The sequence below is a fragment of the Carcharodon carcharias genome, chromosome 8 (assembly GCF_017639515.1).
Source record: "Carcharodon carcharias isolate sCarCar2 chromosome 8, sCarCar2.pri, whole genome shotgun sequence".
Lineage (NCBI taxonomy): Eukaryota > Metazoa > Chordata > Chondrichthyes > Lamniformes > Lamnidae > Carcharodon > Carcharodon carcharias.
In genome coordinates, this window is record NC_054474.1 from 96,412,290 (window position 1) to 96,424,923 (window position 12,634).

A 12,634-nucleotide genomic window follows, 5' to 3' on the forward strand; every position below is an offset into this window, starting at 1 on the left:
GCCCTCCTTTTTGTGGCAGTAGCTGCCATATGGTAAGTTTAAATATACAGTCTGAATTTTAGTGAATGGGTAAGTGAGTGAGTGACTAGGTAGGTGGGTGAGTTGGTAATCAGGTTGGGGGTGGTGGTCGAGGGGTGGATGGTTAATCGGGTCTGGTCGAACGGACAGTCGGGTCGGATTGGGAGGGTATTTGGGTGTTCGGGCTGGGTAGGGGGTAGTTGGGTCAGGGGTTAGTCAGGAGGTTGTAGGAGTATTTGGGTCTAGGGTCGCAGGGGTTTTCAGGTGGTCGGGGGCAGGGGCTGTAGTCGGATCTGGTCAGGTAGGGTAGTTGTGGGGTTAGTGGTCTGATTGGGGGGTCAGTGGTGTAGTTCCTGGATAACCATCGAGGAAGTACATCGGAACCGTCCAACTCTAGCTCAGAATCAGACTTTCACGGTGGGTCCCGGGGAGCAGGGAAATCGCCGCTATCGGAAGTTTAAACTTCCCAGCAGCTCCCACAGAGGTCCATGCATCAGGGCATCCACAGGGCTCCAACACACATCTTCAATCAAACATCCGATTGTTAGCAAAAACAGAATTACCTGGAAAAACTCAGCAGGTCTGGCAGCATCGGCGGAGAAGAAAAGAGTTGACGTTTCGAGTCCTCATGACCCTTCAGTTCTGTCGAAGGGTCATGAGGACTCGAAACGTCAACTCTTTTCTTCTCCGCCGATGCTGCCAGACCTGCTGAGTTTTTCCAGGTAATTCTGTTTTTGTTTTGGATTTCCAGCATCCGCAGTTTTTTTGTTTTTATCCGATTGTTAGTTCGGAACACAGACTGTAGAGTGATGTGGCAATATGGAAATACATGAACCTAAGAAAATAGTGACTCTTTATAAATAATATAACAATATAGCACTCTGCTTGGAATCCCATTTACTAATTGAACATTGCAAAACTTTGCAAACAGAAAAGCATTTAAAAACTAAAGTTAATGTGAAGAATGTAACTTCAAAATACAGGCAGGCATCAGAAACCCCCAAGCTGACCCAGCAAGCTCACCGGGAAATGGCAGCATCAAAGACCTCAAGCCAATCTGAAAGTGACGCCATCAGAGACCACAAGCGGCCCTGGAACTGACATGATTCGGAGGCCCACAAGGCCAAACAGAAAGTGACATCATACGATGCCCTCAAACAAGAAGTGATGTTATCAAGCCTCCGCCATCATGATTAGTTTAACAATTTTAGGCATTTTCTCCCACAATAAAATGCTGGAAACACTGGTTCAGTGAATGTGGTTTGAAATGTATGTAAATATCTCACTGAGTCAGTGACCCGGTAAAACGACAAAGTCCCAGCCTCGTAGTCCAACTGGACTCGGATCCTAGGTTTAGAGGGGAACAGAGGAAGGTCAGTGAACTGGGAGTTGTGCCAAGCCTTGAGATAACTAAACCCACAATATAAACACCAGGATTTATTGCTGTTCCCAAGAAAAGAATTTCTTCCTTCCCTCTCCACAGTCCCACACGCAATTCCTATTCCACATTCATTCCCATCAGTCTCCACATCCCAGGAATGGGATCCTGAGGAGAAGCTCTGAGAGCAGAGAACTTGGGGATAGTGTTTAAACCTCTTTGGATAAAGGAGGGAGAATTGTTTCCGTTCAGTCCATGTTACTGATCTGAGATCATCAGAAAGAACCAAGTTGCAGTTTGCTGTCTTTGGATCCAGGCTCAATGAACTTTTCCCTAGAGAGGAGAGAAGAGATTGGTCAGACAGGGTTATTCCACTCAGATCAGTGATTGACAGCTGCAGGCTTCTGTCAGCAGGTGTGTCAGTATTTCCCAGACAGTGTCTGCCCCACATTACCTGTTTGACTGTCTTCTTCCCATGTCAAATAAATGACCTTCAATCAGAATTCTTGTTAAATAGCAGTGTGTGGGTCCCAGTGCAAACACTGTAGTGTGACACACAGTAACAATCAGTTTAATCACACAGAACAAAAACAGAATTACCTGGAAAAACTCAGCAGGTCTGGCAGCATTGGCGGAGAAGAAAAGAGTTGACGTTTCGAGTCCTCATGACCCTTCGACAGAACTTGAGTTCAAGTCCAAGAAAGAGTTGAAATATAAGCTGGTTTAAGGTGTGGTGTGGGGTCGGGGGTGGGGGGGGGGGGGGGGGGGGGGGGGGGGGGGGTGGTTAGAGAGAGAGAGAAGTGGAGGGGGTTGGTGTGGTTGTAGGGACAAACAAGCAGTGATAGAAGCAGATCATCAAAAGATGTCACAAACAACAGGACAAAAGAACACATAGGTGTTAAAGTTGGTGATATTATCTAAACGAATGTGCTAATTAAGAATGGATGGTAGGGCACTCAAGGTATAGCTCTAGTGGGGGTGGGGAGAGCATAAAAGATTTAAAAATATTTAAAAATAATGGAAATAGGTGGGAAAAGAAAAATCTATATAATTTATTGGAAAAAAACAAAAGGAAGGGGGAAACAGAAAGGGGGTGGGGATGGAGGGGGGAGCTCAAGACCTAAAGTTGTTGAATTCAATATTCAGTCCAGAAGGCTGTAAAGTGCCTAGTCGGAAGATGAGGTGTTGTTCCTCCAGTTTGCGTTGGGCTTCACTGGAACAACGCAGCAAGCCAAAGACAGACATGTGGGCAAGAGAACAGGGTGGAGTGTTAAAATGGCAAGCGACAGGAAGGTTTGGGTCTTTCTTGTGGACAGACCGCAGGTGTTCTGCAAAGCGGTTGCCCAGTTTACATTTGGTCTCTCCAATGTAGAGGAGACCACTTTGGGAGCAACGAATGCAGTAGACTAAGTTGGGGGAAATGCAAGTGAAATGCTGCTTCGCTTGAAAAGAGTGTTTGGGCCCTTGGATAGTGAGGAGAGAGGAAGTGAAGGGGCAGGTGTTGCATCTTTTGCGTGGGCATGGGGTGGTGCCATTGAAGGGGGTTGAGGAGTAGGGGGTGATGGAGGAGTGGACCAGGGTGTCCCGGAGGGAGTGATCCCTACGGAATGCCGATAGGGGGGGGTGAAGGGAAGATGTGTTTGGTGGTGGCATCATGCTGGAGTTGGTGGAAATGGCAGAGGATGATCCTTTGAATGCGGAGGCTGGTGGGGTGATAAGTGAGGACAAGGGGGACCCTATCATGTTTCTGGGAGGGAGGAGTAGGCGTCAGGGCAGATGCGCGGGAGATGGGCTGGACACGGTTGAGGGCCCTGTCAACGACCGTGGGTGGAAAACCTCGGTTAAGGAAGAAGGAGGACATGTCAGAGGAACTGCTTTTGAAGGTAGCATCATCGGAACAGATGCGACGGAGGCGAAGGGACTGAGAGAATGGGATGGAGTCCTTACAGGAAGCGGGGTGTGAGGAGCTGTAGTCGAGGTAGCTGTGGGAGTCGGTGGGTTTGTAATGGATATTGGTAGACAGTCTATCACCAGAGATTGAGACAGAGAGATCAAGGAAGGGAAGGGAAGTGTCAGAGATACCATGTGAAAATGATGGAGGGGTGGAGATTGGAAGCAAAATTAATAAATTTTTCCAAGTCCCGACGAGAGCATGAAGGAGCACCGAGGTAATCATTGATGTATTGGAGAAAGAGTTGCGGAAGGGGGCCGGAGTAGGACTGGAACAAGGAATGTTCCACATACCCCGTAAAGAGACAGGCATAGCTGGGGCCCATGCGGGTACCCATAGCTACACCTTTTATTTGGAGGAAGTGAGAGGATTTGAAGGAGAAATTGTTCAGTGTGAGAACAAGTTCAGCCAGACGGAGGAGAGTAGTGGTGGATGGGGATTGTTCGGGCTCTGACACTATGCACATGGCCTCGCAGACACAATGGAGGGGATTCACCAGCACACAACATATCCCACGTAGTCTCATAGTTACAGACCCACAATCTCAGAATTGGATGTATAGGCAATACACAACTCTCGGAGTGTGCCCAATACTCTCTCCTCCATACTGAATACAAGAGTGCGTCTTGGGCTCTCTCCCTCCTGTTACTGTATCACCCTGAATACAGGAATGTGCCCTGGGCACGCTCCCTGCTGTTACTGTTCCATTCTGCTCACAGCCTGATTATAGTCTCCCAACAGTTTACACACAGCAGTCAGAATTTAGTTGTGAATTGAGGTGAATCTGATATCCCTTCTGTACATTAAACTGTTGCTTGCTGTTCACTCTGAATTCACCATAACTCCTTCCACCTGGGTCTGAGACTGAAACCAATAGAGAGCTGTGAAGAGGGAACAGGAACTTAAATCCTGACTGAAGAAATGTCACAGAAATAAACAGAAAGGGTTAATAGAAAAATTAGAGGGTTAAATATAAATTACAGTCAGTTTGATTGCTGTTTAAGATTATAAACACCTTGGGATATTCCTGTTCTCCTGCTGATCCCAGCTGCTATCCGGAGGGCTGTCCCAGAGGGGCTGTGTGGGGGAGGCATGATGTCCAATGGCCCCCTATATTTGGTGGAAGCTGGCACTGTAAACAAAGCACACAATGATTGGGAATTGTGACACAGCGAGGTCCAGCCTTCTTTATATTACTCAATGGTCAGTTATGAATTCCATCCTTATATATTCTGCATTAGAGAGACTAAAATAGAACTTAATTGGCTGTAAAGCACTTTGAGATGACCTGAAGTTGTGAAAGATGCTATAAAAAGGTAAGACTTTTATTTTACTCTTCAAGTGTACTTATCACCATTTGAGGGACAGTATTCCTTTTAAGAGACACTTTGATTGACTATGTAATCCCACCCCTACCTGAGCCATGCTGGTTGAAGCTCTGAATCATTATAGTGGGGAATGTTTAAAGCAGGTGTCATTGGGGACTGAGGATTAATCTGAGGCTCCTGATCCACATACACAGGGAGCTGATATTAAAGTTCAGGAATATTCCCAGCTGTTTGAGCACAACTAACCCGACCTGCTCTCAGTCTCTTATATTGGAGAAAAGCTGCATGTTCTTACTGATGATTTCCAATATGTCTGAGTGGTACTTTTCACATCCATTCAACCTCTCCTGGATAAGTTGAAATATATTGGACAGGTTCAGGGTGAACTCTGGAACATCTGGGTCTGTGACTTTCTGAGACTCAGTCACCCTGTAATGAAAGAGGAGGGAATGTTTTTAATCAGTGTAGACATTTCGGATCAGAAACCCAAAGAGGAACCAGTGATCAGTGCAACAATGCTTGTACTGACACCCCGCAGCAACCCATCCTGAAAATGGCAGAATCCCGATTTACTGTCTCCCTGGATTCACACTGATCTCGTCATGAACTCTTTAATCACAGAAAACAGTTCATCTTCAAGGACTAAGGACATTTTGGAAGAATTTGTGTTTTAAAAGTCAGTGTGACTTAAAGAGTTAATGCAGAACTCTGCTATTCCTGGAAAAGGCATCCTTTTACAAGAAAGGGTAATTAAGCAGTTGTTAAAAAAACAATCTGTAAACCTCTTGAACAAAAACAGAATTACCTAGAAAAACTCAGCAGGTCTGGCAGCATCGGCGGAGAAGAAAAGAGTTGGCGTTTCAAGTCCTCATGACCCTTCCACAGAACTGTTCTGTGGAAGGGTCATGAGGACTCGAAACGCCAACTCTTTTCTTCTTCGCCGATGCTGCCAGACCTGCTGAGTTTTTCCAGGTAATTCTGTTTTTGTTTTGGATTTCCAGCATCCGCAGTTTTTTGTTTTTATCTCTGTAAACCTCTTGACTCTGGTGAACTGTGTACAAAGGGGGTCACAGGGGTTTTATGACTCTGAAAAAAAAACATGCCTGGAATGATGTTTTAAAAAGTGGGTTTTGGTTTTGCTTTGAGAAGAGAAAGACCAACTGCTTGAGAAGGAAAACAGTGACCTTTTTTGCAATCCAAAGCCAGTCCGCAGCCAGAAGTGAATGTAAGCTGCTTCTAAGATGCTCTACATGCTGTGATAGCCCTCGAGTCTTCCATGAGTCTGCCTGGAAAGCAGTGCCAGTCATTGATTGTTTCGCGGATCAGTGCTGACAGACCAACCATATAACCCGGATAAAAACAAAAAACTGCGGATGCTGGAAATCCAAAACAAAAACAGAATTACCTGAAAAAACTCAGCAGGTCTGGTAACATCGGCGGAGAAGAAAAGAGTTGATGTTTCGAGTCCTCATGACCTTTCAACAGACACCATTTCAAGAACTCCACTGTTTATCCCTTGCCTTTGAACCACTGACTTTTACCCTTTGGCTGAATTCCTCCATTTCTATTTTACTTCAGTGTATGTGTGTGAGACTTAAGGTATCTTGAAAGAGTAAGTAGTATAATTTCATATTCTGTACAGTATGTTGATAATCTTTGCCTTTCTTTTCAACAAGACTGGTTTCATAATAAACTAATAAGCTTCTTGTTTATTGAAAGAAGCCGGTTAAAGTCTTTTTTATTCTGGGTAACAGGAGTGAAGGTAAATAATTGGCCATTTTGGTGAGTAAACTGAACATTTAAACTAATGTTGTGACCTGTGGAGTATAGGGCTAGATCAACTGTGCACTCTTCTCATCCCAGTCATAACAATTTCCACACGTACAGTTGGATCCTGATTTGCTGCCACTTCAGCTCAGTTCGTGATTTTCAAATAAGTCTGTGTTTAGTCAGGTTTCTCTGTACTGGAGTCTCATCTTTCCATTATTAATATTGATTTTTATCCTGAATGTGTCCAGTTTGTCCTCCCCTTCTCTGCAAGAACACACTCACTACAGTCATGTGAAGTGAGGAGAGGAGAAGGAACAGCCTCCCAGGGATCTGTCATCAGTGATATTCCCTCACAGACCACTCCATTTTAACCCCCGATGGGAGGGGGAGGATTGTAGGTTAAAACATTGGGATCAAGCAATCTGACTCCATTCCCATCCATTTAAATTTTCCAAAAATCTTGGTTATTGCTATACAGCTTTCATTTAAATTTTAACACACACAAGTCAGGTCATTGACAAGGCTCCTGTGAAAGGCAGCCAGGGTCTCATTAACATTCAAAAGTCACAGTCTGATGATATAATCGGGACAGTGACTGAAATGTGAGTGTAGGCTGGAGGGAGGACTGCACTACTGGCTGCCCAGGAGCAGATCAGAGGCTGGAGGAGCCAACAGGTCAAGGTCTGTACTAAAGATTTGCTCCTTTTAGCACTCCTTGAGGGCCAGGCAGAGCAGGATACCCCCCAGGCCCCACAAGAAAGCCTTTAGTCTACCCTATCAGTCCCAATCTTTCAACCATCGTTCCTCAGCCCTCATTCCCGATGGGGTCTTGGAGCTCCTGCTTCGCTCTCAAGTAACAGTGACACCTTCATGGGTCCTCAGCTGAGTTCTCCTGCTGCTTGTCTGGCTCCCATCCACCAGTCAGGATTTCAGTCATCGGCTGTCAGGTGGGAATCTGATGAAGATTATTTAACTGATGCTTGGATGTTGATATTGATTGGGCCTCTACATCCCCAGCCTTGCCAGGATCTACCCATATTAATAGCCTCCCCGCACCCTCCCAACTCCCCATTCATATTGGGGCCAGAGTGTCCAGTGACACTGACATTACTGGGAAATCTCAGCGCCCATTCATTTTCACTGTTAGTGGATAGAATGAGCCAATCACAACTCATTTTACTGTCACTCTGACATATGGGGTCTGCCCCTCTCCTCATTTCTCCATAGGCTGGTTGACGGACCAAACCAATCACACTGCACTTACTGAGCCAATGGAATAAGGCTGTCACTGAGACACATGGAGCCTTTAGGAAGCCTCAGTTAGATACAGCTCACTGCAGCTTTCTCTCTCTCTCACTTCCTTTCTAACAAAGCTCTAGAATCATAGAAATTTACAGCACAGAAGGAGGCCATTCAGTCTGTCATGTCCACACTGGCCAACAAGTAGCCATCCAGCCTAATCTCGCTTTCCAGCTCTTAGTCTTTAGCCTCATAGGTTATAGCATCGAAGTCCATATCCAAGTACTCATTAAATGTATGCTTTCTTGACCACTGTATCAACCTGTCCAGCCCCCTTGAGACATCTTTGGACACTCCAAGGTCACTCTGTTCCTCTGCACTTTTCAGTATCCTACCATTAATAAATAAATAATGGTGTATTCCATTGCCCTGTTGGCCTTCCCCAATTGCATTACCTCACGCTTCTCTGGATTGTACTCCATTTACCACTGTTCCGGCCAACTGACTTGTCTATTGACAGAATAATTGTGACCACCATTGCTGTGGGGGCCTGCAAAAACTGACAAGCGTGGGAAACTTCATTGACAAGAAGCTTATGGCAGTGCCAACTTCCCAACAGCATTTAAAGCTGTACACACTTTTAATTTTAAGTGACCATGGATCAAAAATCTACCTTACCAGGCCAGTTTGGACTCATCCAAGGCCCAGACCAGTTACAAAATTTGGAACATTGTCAAAGATTTCTTTGATACATGATTGCTTGAGGTCTAGACAAAAAGACAGAAGCTGGACAGGTTAACACACTGCTTTATTCAGTAGGTCTAATAGCTAATGACATAGTAGCTAGACTAGGAATCAATAAATCCTCAGCAAAATTTGACGAAGTTTTAAAATTATTCTGGCACATTTTAATTTGAGCAGTCACAAGATCTGTGAAAGAAAAAAGTTTAAAAGATGTTTCAAAAAGCCAGGAGAACCTGTTGACTCCTTCATTAATGAGTTGTACAGAATGGCTGAAGGCTGGTGACCTGAAATCAGAGCTAATCAGGGACAGAATTGTTGTCAGAGTGGCAGATGATGCGTTGTCAGACATGCTTCAAGCGAAGGAAGATTTGACCCTTGAAAAGGCCCTTCAGATTGTCAGGCAACCTGAAATCCATTGATAGCACAGATCCATCTTGAGGGGCAAAAGCAAGCCATGATAGAGCAATCCCCACTCTCCAGCTTGTAAAACAGCAGCGGAGCAGGGACACTCAAAGCCAAGAGAAGCAATACCCCAACCGACCACTAGAGGGTGGGCAACCATACCAGCACTGTGGAGCCCATCAACCCCATAGGCATGATCATGGCTGGCAGTTACAGCACAAAGTTTTAATTGCAATCGCATAAGACACTTCAGAAAGCTATATAAAGCTAACACAACCAGACGTCCAGATGATCCCAAGATGATTCACGAGGTTGAGGTACCAAACCAAGAGGAAACACAACCATGCTTCTTAGAGGAGGTGAAAGATCAGGGATTTTCATTCAGAAACACAGATGTCCTGTTTAATGGTCATCTCGCAAATTTTTAACTTGAACACTGATAGCCAGTGTTACAGTCCTCTTAGACAAGAAACCATGGCTGGTGACCCAATGACTGATGCCACCCCCAACCCAGCTATAGAGAGCAGGTGGCATCAAAGTCCTGATGAAAGGTAATCTGTAGGCGACACTCAGGTACAAAGACAAAAGAATACGAGACACCCTGTCATCCACAACCAACAAGGCTCCCTTTTAAGCTGAAAAACCTGTGTCAAACTCAATCTACTACAGAAAATTGACATGGTCAATCAGCAAGAGTACGGTTTCAAATTTAAAAAGGAGTTTCCCAAACCCTTTACTGGATTGGGGCAACTGAGGGCCACATACAGGAAGATGCTCAGCCTGTTCACACCACGAAAAATATCTCATCCACTCATGAAGCATGTACAGCAACAGCCGAAATAAAACCAGAAAATGCTGGAAAAACTCAGCAGGTCTGACAGCATCTGTGGAGAGAGAAACTGAGTTAATGTTTTGAGTCCATATGACTGGACAGGATGACCAAAATGGGTGTCATCTCCCCTGTCAGTCAGCCAACTGAATGGTGTTCTGGGATGGTCCTGGTCCCAAAACTGAACGAGTCCATCTGTACCTGCATCAGCTTAGGAAGCAGGACCGACACTGAATTAGAAATGTAATTTCTCCAAGACCAACATTTGGTTCTTAGGCCGCATAGTCAGCAAAAAAGGTATCATGGCGGACCCACAGAAAACAAAGGCTATCAGTGAGTTCCCAACCTGACCCTCGATTCCAGACTTCCAGAGATTCCGGAGTATGGCAAAATTTTTACTCAATTTGGCACAGGTCACAGAATTCCTGCAGCACCTTCTCAAGAAAGACCAGGCATGGTGCTGGGGGACACATCAAAAGCATTTGGTTGCATCAAAGCAATGCTGCTCTCAACCGACATCTTGGCCCACTATGACCCATCCTTGCCCACTACCATAGCAGCAGATGCTTCGTCCACAGGCCTCAGAGCAGTCTTATTTCAGGAACAATTGGACGGATGTCTCTGGCCAGTGTATTATGCATCCAGAGGACTGTCAGACACATAGATAAAAGCACATTGCGATTGAAAAAGAAGCTCTCACAGTCACATGAGCACGCGAGAAATTTTCAGACTATATTAGTGGCCTAAAGGTCACCATTGAAACAGACCATAAACCACTGGTCTTACTGCTAGATGAGAAGGAGCTGGCAAAGATGCCCCCCTGAATCCAGGGATTCTAGCTGTGCTTCATGAGGTTTGCGTATGAGATGGTATACGTTCAGGGAAAAAAATCAAACAACAGTAGACACATTTCCAGGACCACAGTGGACCTTCCAATGAAACATGACGTTAACCTGATTGAGGAGCTCGAATCATACTCCCAGTTAGTGAGGGGACACCTGCTGGCTACCACACGAAAACTCCAACAAATCCATCAGGAACAAATGCGAGATGAGGAGTGTGCCCGCATTCCGATGTTATTTTCAACAAGGGTGGCCACAAAAAAGACCAAGTGGTAATATTATGATGGCTTGGTTTGAACACTTTACCATCATCAATGATCTGCTGGTATACAATCAGCGGCTGATCATTCCAGCCTCCCTTTGGCCGAAGATACTCCAGAAATTACACCAGGGATACTTGAGCATACTAAGTGCAGGGCACGGCCCAATCTGCAGTGTGGTGGCCAGGCATTTCAAGGGCAATTGAGGACATGATAGCAAATTGCGAGGCATGTGCGTTACACAAGCAGTACCAGATGGAGCCCCTTAACTCCACACAGTTCCCAAGCAGGCCATGGGAGAGGTTGAGCATCGGTTTATTTGTTTTCAATGGCAGATCTTTCCTCATTGTGGTGCAGTGCTCTACCCGATGGACTGAGGTGAAGCAATTGTACATGACAACCAGAGGCAGTGGTGACAGTGTTGAAGGAGATGTTCGCGAGCCATGGCATCCCAAACCAGATAGTGTTGGATAACAGTCCACAATTCGCAATTGCCTCCTGAGGAAGAACATCGACTTCCTGACATCGTTAACCTACAGGTCCACCCCACTACAATGCGGCTTAGCCCTATCCAAACGCCTGATGATCAGAAAACTCTGCACACAACTCTCAATCCTGCCAAAGAAACTAATACTAGGGTTGGCAGCTAAAGATTGCCAAAACCAGGGCAGAGAGCAGGCCTACAGGCTGCTGCCTACAACAAAAGGTACTGCACCAGACGCCTGCCACATTTACACAAGGACAACAGAGTCTGGACTAAGGATCTTGATAGAGAGGGTGTTATTGTCCAGACAGACGATGACCAGCCACAGTCAGTACTCTGGAAGGTACGGTCAGTCGGAACAGGAGGAGCCTTTTCCTCATCCTTTGAGGTGATCCTCCCACTATACAGTGAGGAGAAATTGAAGAAGGTGACCAAACGCCAAAGCGATCACATCCAAAAAAACCTCCTATACAACAAAGTTTCCCAGTGCAACAGAGTCTACCATTCTCCAACTGTTGTAATGATCTGGAAGAATTATAAAGCCTCCAGACATCCTGAACCTGTAAACATAGAGACTTGAAGGGGGATGAAGGGGTAGTAGAAGTAATGTAAATATGTTGGGTAAACAGAATGCATTGTAAATATGTTGGGTAAAGACATAGGGGCAGGCGTCGTATAAGGTCTGGCACAGAAAGAGTTAAGCGGGACTGGGTACAGACCCGCCCACAATGTGATGTAAAGGAACACATGATCTGAGTCTAGAAGGCAGCCTTGTACTGGACAGAGATGTGTTGTAAGAAATTGGGGTCTTTATAAACAGATATTTTCTGCATTTTATGGGATTAGCTAAGCAGCATTGATTATCTCTGTGGAAAGAGGATTCCTAAACACTTTGACCTCTAAACAGTCTTAGTTCAGGCTGACATGTTGACATTCGTAAGCTGTTAGAATGGATTCTCGTGCACCTCTTTATCTATGCAATTGTTTAGAAAGGACCAGTATACGACCCTCAACATGATGTAAACTAAAAAGCTGACCTCAAGCAAGGTGACGCACAAGAGGGGTGGTAACCACCTGATGTTTTGTGTACCTGTCCTGTGTCCATTGGTCAGAATAGTTTGGATAGATGATTGTCCTTTGAGGAGAGATTGAGTAGTCTCTGCAGTTTAGAAGAATGAAAAGCAAGCTTCCACAAAGAATATGAGATAATGACCAGATAATCTGGATTTGTGATGTTGACTGAGGGATAAACATTGGCCAAGGCACTGGGGAAAATTCCCCTGCTCCTCTTTGAAATAGCGCCAAAGGATTTCTTATCTGAGGATAGACATAGCTTGACTTTCACCTCTCATTTGAAACTTGTCACTCTGGACAGTGCAACACTTCCTC

The 12,634-nt window shown here is 45.3% G+C and overlaps 1 protein-coding gene across 2 annotated transcripts in view; it reads right to left on the bottom strand.

The window, feature by feature from the left end:
• Window positions 1-900: 900 nt before the first annotated feature.
• LOC121281377 (E3 ubiquitin/ISG15 ligase TRIM25-like) overlaps window positions 901-12,634 on the bottom strand; it is a 33,774-nt gene continuing 22,040 nt past the window's right edge. For both annotated transcript variants that reach the window (XM_041194319.1, XM_041194318.1), the window contains 3 exons: window positions 4,971-5,104; window positions 4,363-4,479; window positions 901-1,729 (listed from right to left, as the gene is read on the bottom strand). In XM_041194319.1, coding sequence (XP_041050253.1) covers window positions 1,212-1,729; window positions 4,363-4,479; window positions 4,971-5,104 — 769 coding nt within the window. In that variant the 3' untranslated portion in view covers window positions 901-1,211. The remainder of the gene's footprint in view (window positions 1,730-4,362; window positions 4,480-4,970; window positions 5,105-12,634) is intronic.